At 45.8% G+C, this 27,088-nt stretch overlaps 10 protein-coding genes across 10 annotated transcripts; 5 read left to right on the forward strand and 5 right to left on the reverse strand.

Moving 5' to 3' along the window:
- Positions 1–820: 820 nt before the first annotated feature.
- V865_004697 (glyceraldehyde-3-phosphate dehydrogenase) lies at positions 821–2,681 on the reverse strand (the record flags this gene model as incomplete). Its single annotated transcript, XM_066228474.1, has 12 exons — positions 821–901; positions 972–1,086; positions 1,153–1,334; positions 1,390–1,454; positions 1,519–1,597; positions 1,653–1,764; positions 1,833–2,068; positions 2,131–2,154; positions 2,218–2,242; positions 2,307–2,351; positions 2,422–2,446; positions 2,651–2,681. 12 exons carry the CDS (start codon positions 2,679–2,681, stop codon positions 821–823), a joined length of 1,020 nt encoding a protein of 339 aa, XP_066084571.1.
- Positions 2,682–4,387: 1,706 nt separating this feature from the next.
- Positions 4,388–5,527, forward strand: V865_004698 (uncharacterized protein; the record flags this gene model as incomplete). Its single annotated transcript, XM_066228475.1, has 4 exons — positions 4,388–4,453; positions 4,508–4,685; positions 4,743–5,160; positions 5,218–5,527. The coding sequence occupies 4 exons, from the start codon at positions 4,388–4,390 to the stop codon at positions 5,525–5,527; spliced, it is 972 nt and encodes a 323-aa protein (XP_066084572.1).
- A 445-nt stretch (positions 5,528–5,972) lies between these two features.
- V865_004699 (uncharacterized protein) lies at positions 5,973–6,959 on the forward strand (the record flags this gene model as incomplete). The annotated part of the gene is made up of 3 exons (XM_066228476.1): positions 5,973–6,035; positions 6,104–6,191; positions 6,247–6,959. The coding sequence occupies 3 exons, from the start codon at positions 5,973–5,975 to the stop codon at positions 6,957–6,959; spliced, it is 864 nt and encodes a 287-aa protein (XP_066084573.1).
- A 443-nt stretch (positions 6,960–7,402) lies between these two features.
- V865_004700 (uncharacterized protein) lies at positions 7,403–10,519 on the reverse strand (the record flags this gene model as incomplete). The annotated part of the gene is made up of 9 exons (XM_066228477.1): positions 7,403–7,453; positions 7,506–7,624; positions 7,669–8,002; positions 8,045–8,110; positions 8,350–8,445; positions 8,494–8,763; positions 8,822–9,477; positions 9,529–9,814; positions 9,875–10,519. 9 exons carry the CDS (start codon positions 10,517–10,519, stop codon positions 7,403–7,405), a joined length of 2,523 nt encoding a protein of 840 aa, XP_066084574.1.
- Positions 10,520–11,682: 1,163 nt separating this feature from the next.
- V865_004701 (protein phosphatase PP2A regulatory subunit B) lies at positions 11,683–13,533 on the reverse strand (the record flags this gene model as incomplete). Its single annotated transcript, XM_066228478.1, has 10 exons — positions 11,683–11,706; positions 11,771–11,809; positions 11,860–12,043; positions 12,107–12,368; positions 12,434–12,598; positions 12,661–12,954; positions 13,009–13,126; positions 13,192–13,224; positions 13,283–13,380; positions 13,452–13,533. The coding sequence occupies 10 exons, from the start codon at positions 13,531–13,533 to the stop codon at positions 11,683–11,685; spliced, it is 1,299 nt and encodes a 432-aa protein (XP_066084575.1).
- A 1,723-nt stretch (positions 13,534–15,256) lies between these two features.
- Positions 15,257–17,120, forward strand: V865_004702 (uncharacterized protein; the record flags this gene model as incomplete). The annotated part of the gene is made up of 11 exons (XM_066228479.1): positions 15,257–15,484; positions 15,548–15,635; positions 15,679–15,972; positions 16,067–16,196; positions 16,239–16,368; positions 16,439–16,451; positions 16,542–16,645; positions 16,701–16,735; positions 16,788–16,856; positions 16,910–16,950; positions 17,005–17,120. The coding sequence occupies 11 exons, from the start codon at positions 15,257–15,259 to the stop codon at positions 17,118–17,120; spliced, it is 1,248 nt and encodes a 415-aa protein (XP_066084576.1).
- Positions 17,121–17,700: 580 nt separating this feature from the next.
- V865_004703 (uncharacterized protein) lies at positions 17,701–19,123 on the forward strand (the record flags this gene model as incomplete). The annotated part of the gene is made up of 7 exons (XM_066228480.1): positions 17,701–17,758; positions 17,820–18,042; positions 18,105–18,119; positions 18,185–18,214; positions 18,278–18,326; positions 18,378–18,532; positions 18,601–19,123. 7 exons carry the CDS (start codon positions 17,701–17,703, stop codon positions 19,121–19,123), a joined length of 1,053 nt encoding a protein of 350 aa, XP_066084577.1.
- Positions 19,124–19,456: 333 nt separating this feature from the next.
- Positions 19,457–20,282, reverse strand: V865_004704 (uncharacterized protein; the record flags this gene model as incomplete). Its single annotated transcript, XM_066228481.1, has 5 exons — positions 19,457–19,541; positions 19,610–19,628; positions 19,691–19,889; positions 19,959–20,129; positions 20,196–20,282. The coding sequence occupies 5 exons, from the start codon at positions 20,280–20,282 to the stop codon at positions 19,457–19,459; spliced, it is 561 nt and encodes a 186-aa protein (XP_066084578.1).
- A 387-nt stretch (positions 20,283–20,669) lies between these two features.
- Positions 20,670–24,095, forward strand: V865_004705 (uncharacterized protein; the record flags this gene model as incomplete). Its single annotated transcript, XM_066228482.1, has 8 exons — positions 20,670–20,956; positions 21,019–22,018; positions 22,079–22,304; positions 22,358–22,548; positions 22,599–22,849; positions 22,905–23,232; positions 23,290–23,552; positions 23,612–24,095. The coding sequence occupies 8 exons, from the start codon at positions 20,670–20,672 to the stop codon at positions 24,093–24,095; spliced, it is 3,030 nt and encodes a 1,009-aa protein (XP_066084579.1).
- Positions 24,096–24,421: 326 nt separating this feature from the next.
- On the reverse strand, positions 24,422–26,673 carry V865_004706 (uncharacterized protein; the record flags this gene model as incomplete). Its single annotated transcript, XM_066228483.1, has 3 exons — positions 24,422–24,871; positions 24,939–26,016; positions 26,075–26,673. The coding sequence occupies 3 exons, from the start codon at positions 26,671–26,673 to the stop codon at positions 24,422–24,424; spliced, it is 2,127 nt and encodes a 708-aa protein (XP_066084580.1).
- Between the last annotated feature and the right edge of the window lie 415 nt (positions 26,674–27,088).

Genomic DNA, 27,088 nt, shown 5'->3' on the forward strand with positions numbered 1-27,088 from the left:
GAGCGTTGGTAAGAGATCGCTTCATCGCATACTGGACACGTCTCTGATTGCAGTCACCACAGAGACGCCTCGCGGCGCAATAAACATCCTCAAGTAAATATCCAATGAAACTTCCATAACATACGGGAAGTCATTGCTCGGAAACGTCTAGCCCTTCATACTATCCGATTCCTAGCTCTTGTTTTTCCGGCGCATCTTCTTCCGTTCTTGTCTCCTATCACTCGTGCTGGTCCTCGATGAGTGGATCTCGATGTTGCCGTGGGCACGATAAGCGATGTCTTTGTCTCCCTTCCTAGAGATCCAACTGCCACGTGATTTTAGGATGATTTCAGATTTCGCTTACCAGACGATCCCATCGAGGATGGGATTCAGAAGTCATACAATATTTCCCTAAGGCAGGATTTGCGGAGAAGCAAGAGCACGATGTGCAGAGTGCTTTTGGCTATCGGGCCATTCTGTCTCCTTTCACATGGACAGAGCATTGTAGATGCGAGTGCGGACCAGATACAGAATGATGTGTTTACAGATGAAACCATCGAAAAATCTGTCAGCACTGACGGTTGTCATGGCCGATGACAAAACCCACAATGACGAAGAGGACTTTAGTAAATTGTCATAGGCCAGTGCGAATTAGTTTGCAGAATGGGTACACGACTCAGCGAAGTCAGATCAGCATGAGGATCCGTGTCAAGAAACAGAGACAGTCCGAAGAGGTTAACAGGAACCGAGTGAACATGGCTGATTTTCAATTAACAATTAATTTCATTTTACCACAAAACTAACGTTCTAAATACTGCCCAGCCGTTTTCACATCCACCGCTTATTGAGCTTTAGCATCGACACCGGCAATGTAAGCGACAAGGTCACAAACTCGTCGAGAGTAACCGTATTCATTGTCGTACTATATTCGTGATAGCGGGGTCAGCATCGCTCCACTGCAAAGAGTTTGACGTAGGTGACTATTTACTCACCCAGCTGACAAGCTTAACGAAGTTCTTGTTCAAGGCGATACCAGCTTTAGCATCGAAGATGGAGGACTCGGTTGATCCAGTGAAGTCAGTAGAAACAACTTCGTCTTCAGTGTAACTGCAATGCAGAGATGTCAGCTGGATGTTGATGACGACTGTTGAAGTGCGATTTAACGAGACATACCCTAAGATACCCTTAAGTTCAGGACTTTCGGAAGCCTTCTTGATGACAGCCTTGATCTCATCGTAAGAAGCACCCTTCTCAATTCGGGCGACGAGATCGACGACGGAGACGTCAGAGGTAGGGACTCGGAAAGCCATACCAGTGAGTTTACCGTTAAGATCAGGAATGACCTTTCCGACGGCCTAGCAGAGAATACGAGTAAGCTTTGTCATATAAAGGGAACCTAGCGTGACTCACTTTAGCAGCACCAGTGGAAGAGGGGATGATGTTGGCGGCAGCACCTCGACCACCTCTCCAGTCCTCTGTAGTAACGAGGGCAACAGGCATCAGGAACTGTTTTAGCACATTTGAATGAAAAACACTCACTGTTGGATGGACCATCGACGGTCTTTTGGGTGGCAGTGGTAGCATGGACGGTAGTCATGAGACCTTCGACGATGGTGAACTGTTGATCTATGAGTCAGCCCAGAAGTATGAGTGATGCCGGGAGATTGACTTACGTTGTCGTGGATGACCTTGGCGAGAGGAGCAAGACAGTTGGTGGTACAAGAAGCGTTGGAGATAACTTGGTACTCAGGCTTGTATTGCTCGAGGTTTACACCACAGACGAACCTGTAGAAGAAGTGTGATAAGTATACTATACGAGAGGGGGGCTTGGTTGGTGATGTTTGTCGACTTACATAGGGGCATCAGCCGAAGGAGCAGAGATGATGACCTTCTTAGCACCACCTTTGAGATGGGCACTAGCCTTCTCGGTGGTGGTGAAGACACCGGTTGATTCGACGACGTAATCGGCACCGGCCTCACCCCATTTGATGGCGGTGGGGTCTCGTTCACCGAAAACAGAGATGGGCTTGTCGTTGATGAAGAGTTTGCCTTCTTTGGTCTCGACAGTTCCCTTGAATCGACCGTGGGTCTAAGTCACACCGTTGATTAGTAAGCAGGCACATATGAGACGATATCCTGTGTTAGACTCACAGAGTCATATTTGAACATGTAGACCTAGATTACACGGTTATCGATGAGTATGTCAAGATCTGTTTAAGCAATACAAATAGAACATACCATGTATTCAAGGTCGATGAAAGGGCTACGAGGACACATGAATCAGCAAACGTGCGCTAAAATTCCAGCGTGTATCTCAAGAGACTTACTCGTTAACGGCAACAACTTCAATGTCACCGTGTTCGATAGCATTTCTGTTCGAGTGGAAAGTGAGCGTAGTTAGCGGTTGAGAACCGATTAGCGGTGCTCCAGTTCAAAACATACCTAAGAACGATTCGACCGATTCGACCTAGAAACCATCAAATAATATCATTAGTCAGCTTGGATCAATATGACAGGTTTTCAGTGATGGAGATCGCAGATTATGAGACAGAGATGCGTGTAGGGGACTGGCACGGTCAGGTATACATGCTGCAGTTCGATAACGGGGATGGAAGATAGTAGAGGGGAGACAAGGCTTTTGGCTTATAAGAAGGGGCAGACAAATACGCACCGAAACCGTTGATTCCTACTTTGACGACCATTTTGATTCTGTTGTGTGTTATTTGTATTGACTGAGGAGTTGATAAAAGAGAAGGAGAAAGATTGAAGACGAAGAGTGAAGAGAGATGGAATGAGATAGAAGGTAGAGAGAAAGGAGTTGGGTGAGTGGGTGGTGGGTGGATGAGTCGAGGTGGAGTAAGTGAACGTGGGAATGGGAAATATTGGGAAATATGCGAAATGGGAAAAATGAGTCAAAGACCGTACAGGACTCGTATTCCCCCCATAGTAAATTAGTAAAAGACGCACACCTAGTCATCGTCTTGCGCGTGCCTAATGATCACTTCGCTGTACGTCTGATGCCGGCGGTTTATTGTGGTTCCCCTCATTTCCTGAAAATGAAACTGGATTCATACGACTTTACATACATAACACCGACAGAAGTCTCAAGTGGCGGTAGATTGAGCCACATGGTGCTGCCAGCTCGGAGTTATACCGGAAAAGCGGTTGACCCGCACCGTGGGAAAGTAAGGTTTTCTCTGTTTTCTTGTTGTCTTTTTAGCTTTGGACTAAAAAAATCATATCACGTTTTGGGGTTGTTTATCTGGTTTCATACATCATGTTACCACACAGCACACCCTCTTGTTTGACGTCCACGCGCTTTCTTCACGAAGCAACCAGAGGAGATAGCTAGGACCCTCGTTCGACTGGCCGGGGGCTTCGCGGAGTCCCCTCCGGTGCACTTGGTGGTCTCTCTGCGTTCAAACGATTAATGTGATCTTTGATGCATTTTCATCAGAGGTGCCCCCTTTCTCCTTTCACCCTTATTGCTTGTTTGTTTCATCCGATTCCAAGGTTATCTGTTTGCACCCTCGTTCCTCTTTGATTGTGCATCAATGATGGCCTTGAATCACGGATCAATCAAGTCACAGTCTCTTGCTTATCTTCGCACACTGTAACATCAGATGTGATTTTCATGTTCATGATTCGTGGTCATTAGACTAATGTTAGTCAGACCTTTAGTACCGACTTCAGTATTGATTTGTATGACAGAGGATTTGCCGGCGGTGACTGACTGTTATGGCATAGTCTAGCCCATCTGGAATCAATGACGCGGTGGCACAGCTCTCAGATCGGTACATTACAGTGTATGGATTGAAAATCGAGTGGAGCGCAAGCGGCAACCTCGGGTTTAGCTGTAGCATCATCAAGTAGCAGAGGAATGTGATGATAAGACCTAAGGGAACTAGGGACTTTGTTGATTCAGATGACGCGTTGAATATTGTTTTACCCTGGTTTAAATTGACATGTTCTCACACTTATGAGACATTTTTGATTAGTCCGAGTCCAAGACCCTTTGATCACTTTTTAATCCGAACCACCTTTCACCCACTCTGTTGTGCTATTTCCGTGCCAATCAGTATGCATGTTTTCGGTCCTTACAAACCAAACTCGATCAGTATCATCCTAATCGCTGTCTCTCCCTTTGCTCTTGTGCTCCGTTTTCGTTTATTGCGCGATCCTTTGCCTTTTTGGTTTTAGGGGTGGGGGGAAATTCATCATCACCGTCTTGGCTTTTTCCATTTCGGTATCAACTCAGCATGTCCAGATGTGTATATAAGCCGACCCGCTGTCTGTTGTGTCGCCTCTCTTTTTCTTTCTGATTCATTCAATCAATATCTTCTCGGTAAAGTAAAACCGTTTGTTAGTATTCGATCACCAGATATATCGTACATACAACTCAATCAACATGTCTACTGAACAACAGTATAAACAAGCTTCCATCTTCACCGCTGACGGTGTCCTCTTTGACATGGTGAGTACACTGTGGATGACCCGAGCTATAACAACATCGCTGACCTCGATTTAGGATGGTACTTTGACCGACTCCATCGCTGCCGTCGAAGCAGCTTGGACTGCCAAAGCTGAAGAACTCGGTCTTGAACCCGAAGAGGTTATCCGAGCCACACATGGTCGAAGAGCCAGTGATAATCTCATGGAACTGGTACCAGGTCTGCGTAAGGAGCATGTAGAGCGAGAGGTTGAGAGTAAGTTCACTTTCACCGTGTTGGACGACGAACGAATTGACTGACGTGTTGATCCAGAATTTGAACGATCAATCCTTGCCTTTGCCGATACCCCACCTCATTCTCGAAAAGGATCTTTCAGCTCTGCTCGATCTAGACAGTCATCAATGACCAGCGGCTCCACTCGTCGGTCTTCGATCGCTCCTATGACACCCGTCAGCAATACTCCTGACGTTGCCCGACATCCTTCATTCCAATTCAGTACCGCCGACACCCTAAATTTGACGAGTCTCAAACTAAGCAAAACATCAGTAACTGAAGTAGCCGTCGAAGACGAATCTCCATTCGCTGATGAAGAAGCTGAAGATTTGATTGACATGAGTGTCCGAATCCTTCCTGGTGTAAGGAAGATGATCAACTCCCTTCCTGAGGGCAAATACGCTGTCGCCACTTCTGGTGCTAAGACATATTGCCACGGTTGTCTTAACAGAACTGGGTGAGTCAATTCTCTTAAGTCCGCTTGATTGCTCATTGGCTGACAACTTTCGAACAGTATCACAATTCCTAAAGTCTGTGTTACCGCCGATGATGCTCGACTCCTACGAGGAAAACCTTTCCCCGACCCATTCTTGCTCGCTGCCTCGGATCTCGGAATCGCACCTACCAGGGCTGTAGTCTTCGAAGACTCACCTTCAGGTATCAAAGCTGGTGTAGCTTCCGGCGCTACTGTCATTGCAGTTTGCACTTCCCATACTCGGGAGAAGATCGAAAACCTTGGTGCTCACTTTGTTGTCGACACCATGGACCAAGTCAAAGTTGACCACATGGAAGATGGTCAACTTAGATTCACTGTAGCTTATTAGATGATTTTCAACGATAACGAAAATATAACTTTTCTTGTATCCATTTCTTATCCAGTCTGTAGCTTTTAGATATTGTCTTTGATAGATGTTTTTATAGATGTTGCTTATCCCTATGGATGCATGCCTGCTACTATGATGAAGCCGCAGTCTCATCTGTTCTTGGAATGTTGCCTGCAGATAGTCATGTGGAGGTGGTCCAGTCCATCGAAGAAATGTGAGATAACCCTTCCGGTGGTTATATCAACCTTGCGACCATCCATCCATTGTGTCATGTCCATCATACGCATCTTGGTGGAATGCAATGTTCAAGAAGATGGCGGGTTACAAAAGATTCGGTACATATAAAATGCGAGCATGCTCAAGACGATGTGCAGCATCGTAATCTTCAAATCATCTACTCTTCATCTGTACCATTAACTATCATCTCATATTCACAAAAACAACGATGCCTCCTCAGCTATTCTCGAACTTATCTAAGCGTGCTTGCGCCTACCATATCACCGACTCGGTAAGTCCACCATCAGCGTCAACACCATATCTACTCGTACTTTGCTAACTCGTATGCATCTATCACAGGGAGGAAAGCTTTACGATTCGGATGGGAATGTCTGCGAGTCTCTAGGAGCAGATGATAAGATATTCTTGGCTATCGCTCTATCAATATGTATGTCCTTCAGAATATCTTACTTTGGTGCACACATGCTAACAATCAATGATAGGTGGTGTGGTTCTGCTTATTTTAGGAGGCATCTACTTACGGCGTCTACAAAAGTCAAGAGCTCAAGATAGAGCCATGCAAATATCCTCGGAACCCAAAATGTCAAGTATGGGAACACCTCTTATGAGACATGCAGGCTCTTTCGCTTCATTATCAAGACAAGTTTCTCGCGCACCTCCTTCACCCTTATCTTCCGATTCCCATTCCAGTCAATTCAGTTCACCCAATCCTGGATCTCCTTATTTTCCAAGTTCCGAAAATTTCCATTTCCCCATTCTCTCGGCTGACGGTCATCTCCTACCTCCTCCTCCTGCATCATCTCGAAAATCACCCGTCGAACTTAGTCCCGCCGCCGTAGATCGACCTCTTCCAGCGGCTCCTGCATCCATGGCAGCTCCCTTATATGCGCCAGTCCCAAAGAGCTCTCAACGATGGAGTTATAGGACCCCCTCGGAGGATTCACATGGATATCCTACTGGTTTATACTCCGGTGTCGAGATAAGAGGAGATGGTTCAGTAGAGGTCATGAGAGATGATTATGGGATCGAAACCACCAATGTCCGATCTTCACCTACTATCTCTCGTGTAGATCAGTCTTTGGGTCGGCACGCCCCTCAACCTCAGCGGGCGACTTTCTATCAAAGTCTTTCTGCTGAGGGAGATGATTACTCGGTGTATGATTATGTTTCGGACGAAAGTCACAGGCGATATTGAGATATCCGCGATGGATAGTCCGCAGTAGCTGAGGACGACTTAGGAAGGGCCAGTATGATAACAAGTGGAGCTGAGCGGTGTATATAAATTCCTTGAAAAAGAGCGGTGACCTCTATGGAATACTAGTGTAACATTTTTGGACTTTATACCCTTTTCATATATACCCGTAACATGTACTACCACGATGTAATCTATAATAGCAAGCGATTCTACTATGCGGAGGTCAGTGCATCACTAACTTACCGAGCTCACGTAGACTGATCGTGCAAGATTGAACGCCAGCTACTGCAATCTTGGGCTTCCATGAACGGAACATGCGAGTATCTTCGTCTGAGGTGGAAACCGATACTCGACGATTTAGCGACAGATTGAATCTTGTATATTATTGATGTTTACAGAAAGTTTACAGAATGTTACACTAATTATGAGGGGAAGTTATATCATTATTCTCCACTGGAGAGGGCGTTTTGCGCCTGTAATTGCGAAAACAGATCCTGATAACAACCATGTCAGCAATAAGCCATCTTGTGGATGTATGAGACTTACTTCAGCTGTGTAGTCCGTATCAGAGCGTTCAGGAAGGCCATTCTCTCGTAGAATGAAATTCACCATCATGCGCATCTGCTTCTGTGTGATGGGTGTCGATCCAGGTGGTACAGCCGGGACTGAATGGATCAATCAGCGAGATTCTTCATATTCATGAACTTACCTCGTATTTTCGGTTTCAGGAATTCATGATGGAGTAGTTCAGGGATGGTCAGGCGATGCTCTTTCCTGTATGCAAGACATCGTTGCATCGTATCGATCGCAGCTGGGGCGACAGAGACTGCTAAAGATGCAGGATCGATAGGATGTCCATCAAGAGAAACTCCGACGGTGGCTTTGGGGACCGCGACCTCAGGATACTCTATGACATGTTGTGGGTTTGCGATAACCTGCATCTTGGCTAGAGGTCCACCGCCAATATGCTGGAATGGAGGATTACCGTATATCATTTGATACAAGATACAGCCTAAGGACCACACATCGCTAGGGTATGACAGCTGACATCATTAGCAATTGGTCCCAAGCATACATTCACTTACTTTTAGCACTTTTTGGTTATTCATACGTTGAATAGCTTCCGGACTCATATAGTTCACCGTTCCGATCTAACAACAGTAAGCTGAGTCCAAAGGTCATGCAACTCACCTGCTGGTCTCGCTGGATATTGACCGTGTCGTTGGCTATCGCCTTGGCAATACCAAAATCGATGATCTTCAATCGTCCTTTGACAAGAACGAAATTCGCGGGTTTAAGATCGGTATGTACCACATTCTCTTTATGCACAGCTTGAACCGCTTCGAGCATCTATGTTGAATCAGCGACATCCATGTCTGTTTGAACTCACTTGTTCCCAATATAATCCCACAAAATTCATATTAATCGCCTTGCCTCGTTGTTCATCGAGAAGAGCGGCAAAATCGATCTCTCCGCATTCCATCACCTAAGATGATTGATCAGACATAGCCACCTCGAGGCAAATTTCACTCACCATCATCAACCGATGAGGCCGATTCCCCTGTCCAAACGTGATTTGGTGATCTATCAACTGGATTACTCTGTCGTGGCCACGTAACCGTTTGAGCAGTTCTATTTCATTTGTATAACTCTGATATGTTTCGGAATCGGCTCGATCTAATTGAACTACCTTCAAAGCGTAGATGATGCGCTTTTTCGGTGGTGCCGAGTACAAGACAGAGTAAACAGTCGAAGAACCACCTTTTCCTAGACGTTGCAAGCGTTCGTAAGGTATGGAGTTTACCTGTAAAGAGATTGTCAGCAGCGAAATATGTACTATGGGGACTGCATTGTGGACTCACCAAGAATGATGTTCTGGGTGCAGCTACTGGGGTCGCGGAAGATCCTTGTACGTCCAGCCTTGATTGTTGCCCTAGTATTGGTGGTGCCGTCACAGGATTGGCGAGCGATGTTTGCGAATTCTGTATGTTGTTGACGGCCGGGGCAGGTCGAACAGCACGGAGAGGTTGAGGTTGAGGTTGAGGGCTGTATCTATCCGGGGCGGGTGGGGATTTGCGCATGGGCTGTGGGTAAGCTGATAATCCCACATCATTCCGATAAGAAGGGTCATATTGGGACTGCTGTGATTGCGGGTAGTTGGGTATTACCGTGCTGCGACCATTTCCCCTATCCACCTGTGAGTTGAACGGTCTAAATGGTCGATCCTCCTCATCTGGAATGTTAGGATTTGTTGACTGTAAGCTACTCCGACGATCAGAAGAGCGATGCACCTCTTCCAGGCGGCCTTGGAATGGTTCCTGAGAGCGTTGTGAGATGACCATGTCTTCTTCTGGTAGTACCGGAGATTTCGATTGCTGGATCACAGGAGAGCCTCGATACTGGTTGCGGGGAGGAAGATGCGCAAAGTGGGTGCTGCTTGTGCTCGATGATTGTTGATGAGATGGTACGGTGGAGTCTGGTTCTTGGAGGGGCAGAGGTTCATTACGGGGAGGTGATTCTGCTAATCATCAGCCCACTGAAGCCGTCAGATCTATCATGACAGACTTACCGAGCAATACAGGACTACCCCTTTCAGCTTCTTCCTGAACCTCCTCTGGTTCTAGAGCGGGCATCACACGCCTTGCAGGTCCACCAAACTTGGATAGACCTCCAAGCCTTCTTCCCGTTGATCGGGCAGTGGATGTCAGAGTTCGTTCGGTGATACCGGGAGTCATGTAAGTGGACGTCGATGTCAGGGTTGCAGGAGAGGATTCATGAGGTATAGAGGATGCAGAGGAAATGCGAGTCGAGACGGGACGCATCGTTGCGGTATGTGAAGTCGTGCTTGATGAGAGCTGCAAGAACGATTAGGGAATGATCCTTTTGATAAGATAATGATGAACGTCTCGGCTTACATTTGAAGATTCCTCTATAGTGAGCATTCCATTCTCATCCCCCTCATACTTCTGCCTTGTGACCGGAGCTGATACCACACGCTGGAATCTCCGTGATCCTCCATATATCCTGCTCGAACTACCACTTCCACTTCCACTACCTCCTGAATCCAGATGGTGAGATGACGAAGATCGTACCCCAGAAGAGAAACCGCTGCCGGGAGGTGTAGGTATGAGCGGCGATCCAGTCGCAGTCGAAGCATCAGTCAAGGACGCGACCTGCACCGAAGAAAGGGAAGATCTGGCCGAATGTATGTTTCGAGGAGGCGGAGTAGTCCTAGCATTGCTCGATGATGATATACCAGCTGGAGGGGGTGACAACGAGCCGGGTCTGCTGTCGGTCTTGCCCAACGACATGGCTGAGAATCGAGACACTGGTGGTTCATCTACAGTCCCCTGACTTTTACCCCCGTTGCCTTTTTCTAACTCCCAGTCGAAATGAAAGTCGGGCACCTGCACTTCAAACGAATCTTCATCATCGTTCCATAGCTCTTTCAGTCCGCCGTTATCGAGTGCGGCCGACATGACTGGATCAATTTGCTGCAAGGGTTTACGTCTCTGAGGTTGACCTTGGATCGATGCGCTTAGAGATGACGCTTTAGACATGGAGACAAACAGTGAGCAAGGGAATGGTGGATGATGACTGTGAGCTGATTTCGTTTTTTTTTTTTTTCGGTTTATTCCCGATTTGATGGGAGAGATGTCGTCCGCTGCTCTTGGATGATGTTTTGCTCCCTGGGACCTGCAGATCTGCCTTGCGTATGTTCTGTTTCTAGGTTTAGAGACTGAGTAGGTTGAGTGACATGAATGTAGAATGATATACGGAGAGGGAGACAGAGAATCGACATGCGAAAAAGCAAGGCGCGTGTGTTGTCTGACCTTGTCTTGTTTACATCTCATCAAAGTGACACTGCCACGTGGCTGTCGGTGCCAGACTGCATGTACAATCATACTCTCTTGATGTTCATGCATGCATCATGTATGGATATCATTGACGATGAAACGGCAAGACAGCATGCACATGTTACTCAGCTTGTGATCAGGATGTCGAAGGCTGCTTGACGATACCATGAAGAGAACCTTTAGATTCAGTAGTTGCGCTCGTTCAATCAATCGTCGTCTGTACTGCCGCAGGTATAGCAAATAACATATCCTGATTACTTGATTCATGACCTCTTCTTCTACGATCCCCATTTACCCCTAGGATCATTTCACTATCTTTATCATTTTTATTTTCGCTTACACTAATATTATCGGATATCTGATATCTATGGGCTGGGCGATGATCTGTCATCGGCGTTTCATTATTTACTCATCCAGTAAGAAAGACATGGATGAAAATTCTAACAAGATGAGGGGAAAGAAAAGAAAAGAAAGGAAGAGAAGCAGCAGACAGTACATTGACCGAGAGCTAAGATGCAAAAGGTAAAAAGTCCATGCTCAGGTGAGCCAGAGGACGAAGCGAAGGTGAAAGAGAGAATTTGGATTAAAACACATTGCAGGAGATCTTCAGATGGCGCTTCGTGGAGGGAAGTAGTTGTGGTATATTGTATGAGGAATGCTAGGAACGGTATCGATGCAGGATGTGAAGGCGATGGATTATGACAATGTAGAGTATAAGAATCTATAATCGAAAGTCAGCTATCTGCCTATACGGTAGGTAGATCAACGTGATCATCCGCTTCCATGCCATGGCACAGAGATAGTGACTAGTCTGCTAAGACTGCAATGGTTCTTGATGCTGAGGATATACGATTTGGCTATAAAACTCACAAATTGTTGGTAGCGGCAATCTATAGTCAAACATACACGAAGTCAGGATCACCGTTCTCTTTCTGGGAAATCACAAGGACTTACAGCAATGGTATTCTCTTTAGGGTGCCAGCTCGCATGTAACTATATAAACATTAGCTATGCTCGAGGATAATCAAAATGAGAACACTCACGATCTTCTTCGCAAAGTCTATTCCTTCAGTCTGCATTCCTTCCTTCTTTCCTGGGGCCTTACCCCTTGCTCCACCTATCTTCTTCGCCTTGAACGCAGATTTATCCGCTTGCAAAACGACATCGTTATCGCCATTGACATCATAGATACGGAAGTAGTTGTGATATGATCCGGTCAAAACTTGGCTATTCGCATGAAGAATCATACTTAGTGAGTGTGCATCTGGCTAAAGAGGATGAACAACTCACCTTCCATCACCACTGAAGGTGCATTCGAACTTATCAAAGATGCAATCATTCTCATATAAATCACAAAGCTTTTGCCTCAGATGATCGTGGATGTTGATAGTCTTAACAGGTTTATTCTCCATGTTGATATCCCATATTTTGAGGGTTAGGTAATCCCGAGACAAGATATATCGTCCATCTTGTGAGAATTTGACATCTGATATAGAGGAGATAATTTCGGAAAAGAACGATTTTTGGGTAGGGTCTTCCTCTTCCTCGAATTCTACAGGTTGATTTGTTATGTTAGTTGCGTGACCGGATTGGATTGGCTGATGAGGGTCAACTTACGTTTGGAATGTTGATCACATAAAGCAGAATCCCTCATATCCGCCAACTTGATGGTACCCTTCGAGCTAGAATACATGAAAAGGTTACAATGTATTGGATGGAATTCGGCGGCAGTGATGACTTCGGTTAATTCTTCCATGTTGACAGGTTTGATGTCAACAATGTCTGCAGTGGTTAGGTAATAGTCAGCAAATGTTCAGATGTATTCCATGGTAGCTACAGCTCACTAAAACTTTGATCACTGATATTCAAATTCCACAAGTTGATCCTCAAATCATCAGCAGAGATATACGTTTCTCCATCGGAATTGACTGATATGGAATTAATGTGATAGGCATGGGCGTTGGCGTAGACTTTGCGAGGAACGGCAGCAGTGATAGAATCGTGGGTCGTCATGCGGGGTAAGCGAAGGGGAGGTTGTGATGGACCATTACCACCTCCTGCATAGCCATCAGAATGGTTGTTCTCGGCAACCACCTTGATTTGCTTATCGAAAACCTTCCACAATTTGATGGTTTTGTCTACGACAGTATCAGCTACAAGTCCGATAACCCATAAGTATAGCTGATACTCACCATTGGTACTAAGCAGGAAATGAGCAGCATTTTGTCTTTTACACCATTTGATTCTATTAATCTTCTCTTCAATTTCTAACGATTTCAGATAATCAAATTCCGGTTCGTGAGATTGGAACTAAGCCAGGTGTCAGAACATCTTAAGATAGCGTGACGAGAAATAGGAGCAGGTAATCAACTTACTTCGGTATAGAATTTGTATTCGCATCCCCGTTTCTACATGATCGACATTAGCTTGAACCGGTATATGATATACGTGTATAGCTCTCCTCACCTGTTCGTTCCTCTCAAACAACACAACACGACCACCCTTATCTCCTGTCGCGAGATAATCACCTGTGTGGTCAAACTCGACGGTAGATATGATATCAGCTGTGACATGGGATCAAGTACAGGGTCAGCAATATGCACAAAGGAGATGAAGCGTTAAGTACTGTACTGACCCTCTGTAATGTCTTCTACGTCACCCTTGTCACCAAAGCATTGGGCGAATCGCCAGGGGGAGCTTGAGTCGGCAGGCTCCATGACGGTCTATAGGTGTATTGGGAAGGGTAGACCAGCTGATGTGCCTCGATAGATTGGGTAAGGATGAAGGTTGGTGAAATGGAGAGAAGAAAGGTGGAGTGGTCGAGTGATGGTGACAGTGAGAGAGCAGTTGAAACCCGTTAAAGGGGAGGACGCGGCGTGGTCGAAAAGTGCAAAATCAAAAGTTGATCCAGACGAGTATCGCAAGCTACGAGCAGCGTGCGTTGGTCCTGGTACTTGTGCTTGTGGTAGTGATCTGTGCTGCTGATGATGACCAGTCGAGATGATGAGCAGTATATCGGTGCGATGTATAGATGACAGAGTATAGGAGTGTATGTGTGAGTTAATCCATTTATGAGTGTGTATGAGCTGGTGAGTGATGGATTATGTGGCGTGTACTCACCCATAACCCACACCAAAATTGATTATGTAACAGACAGAGTGTGCATGATACTTGATGCCCCTTGTATCAGCCTCACTTGTGTCTATGTCGCTAGATGATGTCATAGAATCTTATCTGACCCCCGGCTGTACACATGGTTGTGTCCATTCACCCTCCATGATAGTCTTAGAGTAAGAATGCTATTTGCTCGGCCTATCAGGCTCTTTGAGAAAATCTAATGCAGCATACACGAACGGGCTGTCCAAGACATCTACTTACCGGACTTCTGTGGATGGCATTGCTCAGCTCACTTATTTCAGTCAGCTATTGAGAGGAAAGTCTTGTGTGAAAACCCTCAAGCTAACAAACAATCATCGGAATGATCAATAAGGGATATGGGTTGCCTGGGACTTTGAATCGCTACCATGTCCTACATACAGACAGACTCGAGCCCCGTTCATCTTGAAGTGTGCATCCCACCTTCTGAGATCCCGTCATTGACACATTCGAGTGGAATGTCGACAACTGACTTCCTTTAGTGCAAATTCGGATTGTCCCTTGACGGGATAGCTTGTCAGTAAGAGGCAACGGTAAGAGATTGAATCAATACAATGTCCTCAGGCATCGGAACATAGGTCGCGGTCCGATCTCTCTAATCGTGACACTCGCCAATTTGGATGGTCTGCCTTGGAGTGTAAATTTTCCACTGCTGACTGAGTAGACCTGTTCCCCGAGTCGAACTTCACGCTTGAATTAGGTTGATCATCAGCCCTTTTTTCCAACCTTACAGCTGTAAGTTACTTATCTCAGTAAGCTTAATTTGTTGCCGTCTGGAGGAGGACGGTTGTTTGCTGGGAGGTTTTGCCATGACTTCATGCGCCATGACATGGCTCTGTTCAAAGGGAATGAGAAGGAAGTGACTCAAACGTGAAACCCTACTGCTCTATATGTATGAGATAGGTGATGACGGATTGTATCCATCTTCCAACTCATTTGAACTCTTCCAGATTTTCTTCAAGTGGGGTGACCGATGCTGTCGCTTGTTGTATAGATCTCCGAGAGAAGCTTGTTTTTGATTGGTTCGAGGTCGATCTCTATGGGGATTCAGGAGTTATGAAAAGAATCTCTGCTGACCTCATTGCTTGTACTCGTTATAGTATTCCTCTCGTAGTTTCCCGACAACATTTGATTGCTCACAAGCTGTCTTAACTTTTGGTCTATGATGCCACTCGATGTAGCCACCCGAGCTTGAGCATTGATCGCGTTAAACCAGCATCCACACGTGTAAGATAATAGTGGTCGTACCTTAATGTCACAATGCATGTTTATCAGTTTGCATTCATGACATCCTTCACTCATGCATCTTTACTATCATCATCGTCATTATCGATCTCCGCTTTGACTATGACACCCCCAAAGAGCACGCCAGATCAGTATGAACTTGGCTGTATACTAGCCCCACCTCATCAAAGCGATGTAAAAGCTGTCCTCGCCATCTCGGACGATATGATCGCATCAGCATCTCGTGATCAAAGCGTAGGAATATGGACGAGGAATGGAAATACACAGGTGATTAGCATCAACATCCGACAATCGAATCTTGACGGGCTGACATCCGACTTGTGTGCTTAGTTCGAGCTCAAAGCACTATTGGATGGACATCATGCATATGTCAACTCACTGGCCCACATCCCTTCATCAAACGTTACTGATACTGAGGGTATGTCATCTCGATCTTTGCTTTCGCTGATGAGATAGTATAGATCTCTTGGCTTCCGGCGGCAACTCGTCACTTATACTCCTTCACTCGTTGAAAACCTTTTCGCCAGAAAGTGAACATTGCTTGATAGGACATAGTCTAAATGTCTGTACGATGAGTTATTCGACGAAACGGAAGAAACTCATTAGTGGAAGCTGGGATCAAACCGCTAGGATATGGTCTAGATCCTTAGTATCAAAAGAGTGGGTATGCGAGAGAGTATTAGAAGGCCATGAGCAGGCGGTATGGGGTGTAGCCATCATAGATGAGGGACCAAAAGCAAATTGTTATTTGACTGGTAAGTGACCATAGCTCAAACCCATGCTGACGTTTCTAGGTTCCGGTACGTTCCCCGTTATGACCTCGCTCGGATGTGCCCTGATACATCGTAGCCGATCGATTGATACATCTATGGAACGAGGAAGGGGAGATATTACAGAGGTTTAAAGGCTCCCCTGAGCCGGTCAGAAGTTTGGCTATCTCACCCGGTTGTGAAACGTTTGCCTCAGCTTGTAACGATAAGTAAGTTCTCTCCTCAACGACCTGACGCTGATCAGGATGTAGCTTGGTCCGTCTATGGAATTTCGATGGTACGGTACTGGATCGTCTCAAGGGGCATAAGGATTATGTTTACCAGGTCGTACCGGGAAAGATGGGTGTAGAGCTTGTATCCTGTGGAGAAGATCATACTGCTGTAAGTACACATGGCGTACTCCTTGCTTTTAGGTATAGGTATCACTGCTGATCTTACACATCATGCACAGAGAACATGGACAAGTGAGTCGCACCCAGTGGTGGTATATTACTGATGTAAAGATGGTGAGAATGAGTCTGTTCTACTGCATCCATGCCAAACCGTCTGGTCAGTCTCTTGTCTTCCAAATGGAGATATAGTCACTGGTGGATCTGATGGAGGTATAAGGACATGGTCTAAGGAAAAAGATCGGATAGCCGAGCAGGATGTGAGAGAGGTAAGCTTGTCTGCGTGCTCCGGTCGGGTGATCAAGGCTGACAAGCCGCTTACAGGCGTACATGAAGCTGGTCAAGGCGAATATGCCAAGGTAAGCCACTTAATTTCAATGCTGTCCATGTGTCTAATGTAGAGATCCCTAGCGAGGAAGCAGATGGCACAAGCCCAAATCAACCTGAACAAACGAGTATGACCATCGATATTGACTTAAGGTACGTTTTCCAATCTGTGTCTGACAACGCTTGACTGACTGCTTGACAAATAGTGACGACGATCCACCGATTCCATTGGTATTTCAGATAGGCTGTGAGTGCAGCTTTAGCAAACAACGACATTTCCCTGCTAACTCGAGGAGAACAGCCGACCCTCGTTCTACGGCTGAAGCTTTTGGACAAGAACACGGTTTATCGGAAAACTATATCAATCAGATTGAAGCCTTCATCAAAGCTCATCTCGATGCTTTGGGCTCTCAGTGATACATTCACACCTCGTATGCAATCCGGATACTGCGACTTTGACCCATAGAAAGGTATCTCTTCCGAGAGAGAGCTCTAGCTCTATTGATTGTCATATATAGTATATATGAACACATCGTGCACATTACCTGCCATGTCATGATCGCCCATACATGCAGTCATGCAAGTCTACAGAGTCTTCTTCCATCATGAGCCAAGGATTGGTCGTAACGAGCTTTAGATTAAGATATCCAGTTATTCTGCCCCAACACTCCGACGGAACGGACTGCTATAACCCAAAGAGTAATCTTAAAGTTAAAATCACCACTTCGAGATGTTTTGATCTCCCTCGTCTCTCACTTTCGACTTCGACAACATCATTCTCGTTGATACCCCACTGGATTGACCATACGACCGTCGCGTTCACGTTGTAAATCAACTCGTATAGATCACTGTACCATAAACATTTCTTGATCCCATTGCTGGACGCACAAAGAACACATTAGCCAGAACTGTCGTTTTGGATAAGACCGTTTCCCTTCCCAACGCCTTGTTCATCCAATTCCAGATCAGAGCTAGGCTGTTATGCCCACCACTTCTCATGTCACAGTATAACAACAACTCAGATCAGGGGTTGAGCCCATCTTCCAGCAGTAATAGTAAGTACCCAAAATATCTTTTAGCTGTCTGTCAACTTGGCTTATCGCACAGACTTTACAGCAAATCATCGTCGACCACCTTTCCTTGGACTTGCCGGTCCCTCTATATCCTCACCCATCACTACGCTTTCTTCTCTCAATGCTGTCCCAGGACCATCTACTCACACACCCGTAAAGAAGGAAAGACCATCAAACCAAGCGGGTCCCAGAATCATACGTACCTTCGAGGAGATCAAGGTTCCGGTAAAGTCTGAAGAATGGTATGAGGAATTGGAGTGTGCAATGTAAGCTTGTCTTGTGTCTTCACGCATATTGTTCTGATCATGAGCTGATTCTCTTTCTATAGTTGCTCGCAGGTCCTGTGAGTCTGACTAAGTTTACAATACTAAGGAATACCCTCATTTCTAATACGCCTTTCGCATTTAGCGGGGCTACTCAATCGATTGTACCTTGCGGGTAAGTAGTAGTTTGCACTGTATTTCATGCCATGGCAGACCGCTCACACCGAAAGGATGATAGACATTCGTTTTGTGGACCATGTAGCTGGAAATGGATCAAAAGCGGTGATGTAAGTTCGTCTTCCTAATAGCCATATCATAACCTGAGTGTTCCATTTTAGCATCCCACTTGCCCCTCCTGTCGAATCAGAGTCTCCGAGTCAACGCCATTCATACCGAATATCATGGTAGATCAAATCATAGAGAGAAAACTGGCCAATATGTGTGACAGTGCCGAGAAAAATGCAATGGTGATAGAGAGAAAAGAGAAAGCTCAGTAAGTGGTCCCGTCTTCCGGTGATTTTCTTCTTTTCTCCACCATTGGCTGAGTACAGCATTGTATAGAGCTTGGAAAGTTATACAAGCTAGTATGCCAGCCCCTAAACCCACTCAACCCAAACGTCCTAGAGGACTTGACGATATCGTTCACGAGTTTATCGACCTCGCCGCTCCTATGCCAATCATTCGAAGTAGTCATGCCCGTCGTGCTTCCCGCCAGATTATCGAATTAGGAGCCCCGATAGACGCCATGAGCGCAGAAGAAGCGGACGCTGTGTCTAGAGCGAGGTCCGAGCGTATACAAGAGAGGTTAGCTGAGATGAGGAGACTTAGAGAAGAGAGAATACGATTATTAACCGATCAAGTGGCTACTACCAGACCTGTATCGGAAGATACAGAGATGGAGATGGATGATCCTCCTATTCGGAATCATCAACAATTAGCACCAGCGAATAACCGTTCGTTGCAGCGAGGATCCCCTTCAAGGTCAGATCATTTACGATCACCTGCTTTGGCTCGACGTCAGGCTCGTGGGAGGGATAGAGGAACACGAGAGGATCCGCTCGTGGTGCTCTCGGATGAAGAATGAGATATATGTATGAGTACGATACCATAGTATCTTTATTGCAACAGACTATTGGATGTATATATGGATCTTGTTTGTATAAAGGACATTGATATATGTAAAGGTTATGCTTATATACGAGCAGCCTGCAGAACGGTCATTTCTATTCAAAAAAGAAAGTCCATATACATGCTGATGCTAGTTGATAATAGTACAAGGTGATATAACAGGCGATATGCCATGCTGAGACTTTCCCTTTCTTATTTTGAGCGGAATCATCGTTATATATCGTACCGATGAGAAGTCAAGTTGAATGAGAAATCGGCCTATCCGGACAGAATTAGAGCGTGAAGGACATCATAATTTAGATGGCGTTGGTGATTTGGCGACATCCCTGGGATCTGCCATATATCGAACCATTTGGAACTCTTTGTGTTTGAAGCTACAACAGATAGTCAGCCTGTGATATCATACAGCACCTGTGTATGCGTATTTTCATCTCGAACTTACCCGCATTTCTCGTAGAAGGCTGCAGTCAAGTGCCAAGTCAGCTAGTGGTGTTGAAAATGGTATAAGAAGGATCATACTCACGTATATTCTTTTCGCTACAATCTAAGATAATCTTATAACATCCTCTGGCCCTTCCTATCTCCTCGAGTGCATTGATAATTCTTAGACCAAGCTTCTTCCCCTGCACCGCCTTTGAGACTGCTATGTCTTCTATATGACCTACTAGACCAGCTGCTCGAAGGAATTTACGTTCGACAATGACTGACCCACTGCCTACGATCTATAGCCAAACCAGACATACATCCGAGTCAGCAGGTGAAAGGTCTGAGATTTGGGTCCTCTAACATACCTTGTCTGAAGCCACATCCACAATTACAATGATAAAGTAAGTACCGGCACATGCCTTCAACTCATCAAAATTTTCCTTGTAAGCTTTTGGAGATAGCAATGGTGCTGCTGTTAATACGGATAAAACATCGAAATGACCCCTTTTATAATCGTCAGAAGCAAGTGGTCGAAGCTATAATGGCGTATACCACCTGTCAGAGAGACTCGTGAGGCATATAGGTCAGGTCAGCGAACTCACGTGCAAATCTGGACCTAGCTGTTCTTGTATAGTTGAGGGGATGAGAGATGGATTGAACAGGAGGTCGAGCTGGCTATCTGGTGTCATAGTGAGGTGATGTTGAGGTTTGTTATTAGGGTTTGGAATGATGATGAAAGGAGGAATGCTTTATATCCATACATCCAGATATACCTGTTCTTACCCTTTACGTCACTCTTGAATGCAGAATGAATGCACTTTCAAACGTTTCAGACCAGATATCATCAACCATCTGAGGCACGACCTCATATTAGGCATCCGACAAGCTTGTTGCGCCTATTTAGGCATGCCGTTGCTATGTCTTTATAGGTGGCGACTATTCACAATACTCTAAGTCATATATATCCTTTGCACATCTCGCAGCAACATACAAGTTATCAACATAAACAATAAAAGCAGAGCGTCTGTCTCTCTTTGATCTCCTTTTGAAAGGCTCGTCTCATCGACTGATCAGCAATGCCCAGGAGGAAGAACGCATTTCTCTCCGATGGATCAGATTCGGAAGCTTCCAACTCTGGTGAATCAATAGCAGACTATGATTCTCAGGAAGACGATGATTCGAGAGCCGAGAGGAGACTGTTCGAGCACAAGGGTAAGAGACGTAAGACCGCTGGAGGACGGAGTGGTAAAGAGTCCGCTTGGGAAGGTATATTCGGTGAAGAACCTGAAGAAGGACATGGTGGACGAGGTTTAGGATCGAGAAGTAAAGGTGCAAGTAGCTCGAAAAGAACAGATTGGACCAAGTGAGTTATCATCGCTCACTGTATCTACAAAAGAGTTATACTGACGATCCTCCTGATGATAGAGCTCCAGCATTTGTAGCTTCTCATCCGGCCGAGGTAGCGGAAGATGAAGAAGACGAACCGGTCGATGAGGAATTAGTTGAAGATGAAGACGAAGGTGATTCAGCGGACAGCTCGGGCTCGGAAGATGAAGATGAATACGTCGAAGAGGAGTCTCGTCAGCCGTCTCCAAGGATCAGAGATGGAGAAGAAGAGGAAGACTACCCCCAGGGGCGACCAGGTGTAGGATCTGGTAATAACGGTTTCGCGGCTACTGGAACGACATCTGCGAATATCAGAGCAGAAGTTTTGAGACCTGTTGGTGGCCGAGGCGGTACCGGATCGTCTAGTAGGGTAGTAGAGAGATCTTCAACACCCAATGAAAACTCTAGAGAAGGTCCCACAGGAGGATTGGGATCATCACAAGCGCCTGTTCAACCCATTGACGAATCCGCTCCTTCAACACACGTACCGTCAGCTTTCGGTCGACCTCCCCCCTCACTCACCGCATCATCAGGTCCATCGCGCAAGCAGCAGTCTTTCATCTCCCGACCTCAACCCTCGGCCGCTGCCAAATCTGCAGAACTCACCGCTGCTGAACGTGTGCATTTCAGCAAGATATCGTCGTCGTTCGGTGCTAGGATGTTAGCCAAACAAGGTTGGGAAGCTGGTAAAGGTTTAGGTGTCCAGGAAGACGGTCGAGCGGTCCCGATCCAGGTTGGAAAGGTGTTCAGAGGTCAGGGTATTCAAGAAGGAATGAGGACAGAAGATAGTAAGAGAGAAGCGAGAAGGCAAGGACATGTTTTCTCAGATGATGAGGATGAGAAACCCAAACGAGGTCAACGTGGACGTGGACCTAAAGTACCTAAGGAACCTAAAGAGGAAGTGGAACAGGGTTGGAAGAAGCAAAAGAAAGTTAAGGTCAAGGTGGAGCACAAGACATACGAGCAATTGCTGGCGGAAGCTGGTGATAGCGCTACATCTGGGGGAGTTGGTCTGGTGCTTGATGCGCGAGGAGGAGAGGTAAGTAGTTTGACTCGAGGGATCTATTCTAGCGGACGCATACTGATATCAATGGTGCAGCTCAAGGAAGTACAATCGCTATCGTCACTCTCACTATCGACATGGACACCATCCTCCGATAACATGAAACTACCTGAACTGCGGCATAATCTACGTCTAATCGTAGATGTAGCAAAGGGAGATGTAGAAGGACTGATAAGGGAAGGAAAATCGGTCAACGAGAGAAGAAGGTGGGCTCTGAGGGAAGAACAGGTATCGAGGGCTAAAGTGGACGAGACTGAAAAACGTGAGTACTGATTTTCATCTCCTTCGGGCATTACTGATTCGACGGGTTCTTAGGTCTGGCTCGAATCACGCAAATTCAAGCATTAGTGGAAAACGTTTCGAACATCGCGGCTTCGCAATCGGTTGCTGCCAATCCTTCCTTGGCACCTCTGACAGAGAGCTTCAACGCACTAATCAATGATTATGGAGACGAGTACAAATCCCAATCATTAGACGATGTTGTAGTGGCTGCTATCGCTCAAGTGGTAAGTGCATTCGCTTCGATTCTAAATCATCGGCTAACTGTCTGACATAGCAACGACGCGCATTCTCGGAATGGGAACCTTTCGACGTGTCAACCGATATCCTATTATCCTCACTCAAGACATGGCGAAAGGCATATAATCTACCGAGATCGGACGATCCGGATGAATCCGCCCTTGCTGTCAACGGTGCAGACGGTATTGGACGAGCTGCACACAAGCAGGAGAACGGGGAAAGGATGATGAGTGCTTGGGAAAGTCTGCTCTGGTCGTTGTGGCTTCCGAAAGTTCGTTCTGCCATCAAGTGAGTTTTCATAATACGCGAGAATTTTTATAGATACTGACATACTACCTCATAGTAACGATTGGGACCCTTCTTCTCCGCATGCGGCAGTGCACCTTCTCGAATCTTGGGAACCGATATTACCTGCTTTCATCCGCGATAATGTCATGGATCAATTGATTCTCCCCAAGGTCAAAGCCGCTATTGAACAATGGGATCCAAGAAGATCCAAATATGGTAAACAAGCGGGATCCCTTGCCAGTATCGTCTTCCCCTGGTTACCACTCTTGGGAGATCGAGGTGACGACATCTTGGAAGGTGCCAAGCGACGTATACGATCTGTGTTACGAAACTGGGTTGTCAAAGATGGGGTGCCAGACGAGCTTGCTCGATGGAAAAAGAATGTAAGTCTATGCACAACACCATTCAAGTCATGTTCTCTGCTGATGCCTTGCGTTCAGGTCTATTCATCGAGCGAGTGGGATAAACTCATCATACAGTTTGTCTTACCGAAACTCGGTGCTTCGCTTCGAGATGATTTTTCTATCAATCCGAGAAAACAAGATCTCGTCCCGCTCGAAGATTGGGTCATGCCATGGCACAAGCTTCTCCGACAATCCATGTTCTCGCATCTGCTGGAATCTGAATTCTTCCCTAAATGGTTGGATATCTTGTATATCTGGCTCGTACAACCTGCTTATAAACCTGATGAAGTAGCCAATTGGTAAGTTTACTTCTATTTTCCAGACTGTTGATATTTAGCTAATTGACTGTTTTACTCAGGTTCGTTTGGTGGAAAGGACGATTCCCCGAGGCAGTCCTCGAGATGCCAGGTATCAATCGTGGATTCAATACCGGTTTGGAATTGATGGATCAAGCTATCAAATTGGGTAACGACGCACCGCATAAACTTGTCAAATCGGATTTCAAACCTCTTCCACCGTCAAGTAAGACGACATCTTCGAAATCGAACAAACCTAAAAACAGTATTCAAGAAATCAAGAGGCCACTCGTTGAATCGATCCCGACTGAGATTACATTCAGGAGTATCGCTGAAGATTTCGCCTCTCAACATGATCTCATATTCTTACCTATTGGTAAATCCCACGATAAGACTGGTAAACCTTTATTCAAGATATCCAAAAATGTCGATGGACGTGGTGGTGTCACGGTTTATATCGGTGATAATGCCGTTTTTGCTCAAGGTGAAGATGGGGATTTCAGAGCTGTGTCTCTGGAAGATATGGTCAAGAGAGCAGGGGCTTAGATGATATATGTTAAACATCATCATTGCATGTATCATATCGAATAAATGACGAAATTCATGTATAGATGCATATTCATATTCTTTCCTTATTCTCTTCTTGATTTCGTCAAACATAGGAGTCGTAATTACATATAGGAAACGATGTTGTCAAAGGGGAAATCCAGCGTGATTCCAACTCTACTCGCGGACAGTGAGATCAAATTATGTATGTTGAGCCAAATAATATGTATCAAGAGGAAGAATGAACAAATCGTTTCGAAACCTCAGAATCATAGAACTAAAAATTCAACTATCGGACCCTAGGCTGAGGTCATGATAGAATCAGCTCAGATCCTTTCCACCTGGACTTCCCAATCCGTCCCACCCGTTCCATTCCACCCTTTCACAATCACCTCTTGACATTGAGTATGATCCTTTTGGCCCTCAAAACTTGGTTCTACCTCTTCCCATCGTTGAGCAGTTTTTTCTTTCACGGTGAATCTAAGTTTTGAATTGATATCAATTGAATTGGGAGGTAAGAGGAACTTGAATGGTGGTAAGTGATTGAAAGTCATTTGAGCATATGATCTAATTCGGATGGAGTTGATCATCGGAAGTTCATCGGCAACGATAATGTTATTTAAATTCAATGAGGAATTGTGCCCTACTGGGGTGATTGATCCATCAGTAGGATACTTAAGTTTCAACTCTTCTTTGACGGTGGTGATTGATGTAGGAGTAGCCAAAGGATCAAATGCAGTTGAGGATGAGGATGTCTCTCGTGACATGCTTTGAGACTACATGCAAACCCACTCGAAATTAGCAGATGATCGAAGTATGTACATGGTAAAAAACGGGACTCACGCCAAGAAGAGGAGTCCTCTCATTGGCTGGAACATGCGGATCGTTCTCTTCTCGCTCTCCTTCCCTTTGGTCAGCTTGTGAAGTACCATCAGTGATGGCAGGGCTCGATCTGAAAGGCGATAATAACAGTTCCCAGATATCAACGAAAAATCGTCCAATGAATCGGAGTAACCACCATCCGTGAGTAGGCTCGGCAGCTTCAGGATGCGGTTGTACCGATACAGAGCTCTCTTCTTCTTCTGAGGTAGTTGCTGATTGGCAATCGGTAGTCTGTGTTTGTGATGATTTCGACATCACCTCTTCCTCTTCGTCGCGAATTTTCACCGGAGTGACTTCGTTATAAGCTGAGACAGGAGCTGATTTGGCCGTAAATTCAGGTTGTGATATTTCTTCTTCACCGAATTCAACGTTGATAGCATCTGGAGAGCAGATCCATATGCGATCATCACCTCCTGATCCTCTCAGTTCTGTAAATTCGGCTAATTGAATGACCTCTGCGATAGCTCCTTTCTCGAGTGTTAGGTGAATTTTACGATTACCTACTTTTGATTCGAGATTCGACAAGTAAGCGACTGGACCTTCCGAGCTGGTGAATAGAGCAATGGGAACAGGGTCAAGAATGTCTCGAGGAAGAGTAACAGTGATATCGACAGGGTATGCGAGAGATGGGGCGTGGATGATCAAATATAACTGTTGGGGTTCTTGTTGACCGCTTGATACGAAGATTGCAGAGACGTCTTCATAATCTCCTCTCACCTCTGCGAGATGGAAGATATTCTCCTTGGCTTTGGCAGCTTTGAATGCTTCTGTCAAAGCATCGACGGCAGTCGATCCGGTCGTCAGGCCGTAAAAGGAGTCAACGGGCACGGAAGGAACGGATGAAGGGGAAATATCGAGTGGTGTTGAGGGTGAGAGGATGGACAGGTGTCGTAAGGCAGCTAATGGCAAGGTCGGTGTGAGTGAACTTGTGGGAGTTGAGAGAGTAGATGAGTGTAATGGTTGTTGAGCCGTGAGGAGGGCAAGCTGAGCTGTCACTTGCGCTTTAGAGGGTACAGTGTGGATGATGGGCTTCAGTTTCCTGTGATGGGAAGTTAGCTTCTCACGTCCTGTAGATATCTGTTGAAGTATGCACTTACCCATTTGATCTCTGAAGCTCGACAGCGATACCGTACCACCCCGATTCCTTGACTCCCTCCATGTTCTCTGACCATGAGCCTGCTTTTGGGCCTTCAATCTTAGGTTCGACATCTCCTCCATTCAACTTAATGAAACCATTACCTCCCATTCCTCCAAGCCAATGCGTCTCACCTGATGAAGTGATATGTCGGTAGGTGTACGAGTACTGTTGATCTGGAAGAGCAGGTAAGACAATGGAGAGGTAGAACGTCTTCTGACCAGGAGTCGTCGGAGAAGGATATCCTGCTGAAGCTTTCAGGTAGATGGGCGAAGCGGTTGCATCACCATTTATTTGTTTGTGCTTGTGCTTTTGCTTGGTATCTTGTGGAGAAGGAGGGATGTACGGTTGAAATTGGGCGGCTCTCCATTCCCCAGGTTGAGAAAATGTGTTCCCTTGATCGTCGAGTTTGGGAAGATCAGTCCATAATTCCCATGAACCGGATTCATCTTCACCATCAGTAAAGGTAGCGAACAAGTCGAGTTGCACGTATGCGTGAGAGGCAGTCTGAGGTATAGGTACGTGAGAGGTATGTGCGAGAGGAGGATGGAAGGTTGGCATGTTGACCAGTATTCAGTCACTTCTCAGTGATGTAGATTGGAAGAGAGGAGGGAATGGCTCGGTATATGATGGCGAGAGTCGGCCTGAGCGAAATGAAGGGAGCTAGCTACACGTCCTAAGAAAGAAGGCAAGTGAGCGTTTCGTTTTCGTGGGTCGCAATCAATGTCAAATCGCATTCATCGACCACCAATGTCGCTATCGTGTTCTCTCATTGATCCCTTCTGCATAGGTCTGTTGCGTGGGAAACGATTCAATCCAATTTCAGCATCAATCCAACTCTTTGATGAGGAACTAGTAGTCGTCATCCATACGATATTCCAGGCACACTCACACAGTTCAGATGGCGGAGTCCCCATACAACATCCTAACTTCAGCGTGACGTGGAATATTTTTCACTGTACGTTGCTCGTTCCTC

Source organism: Kwoniella europaea, chromosome 1 (assembly GCF_036810445.1).
Source record: "Kwoniella europaea PYCC6329 chromosome 1, complete sequence".
In the NCBI taxonomy this organism is placed as follows: Eukaryota; Fungi; Basidiomycota; class Tremellomycetes; order Tremellales; family Cryptococcaceae; genus Kwoniella; species Kwoniella europaea.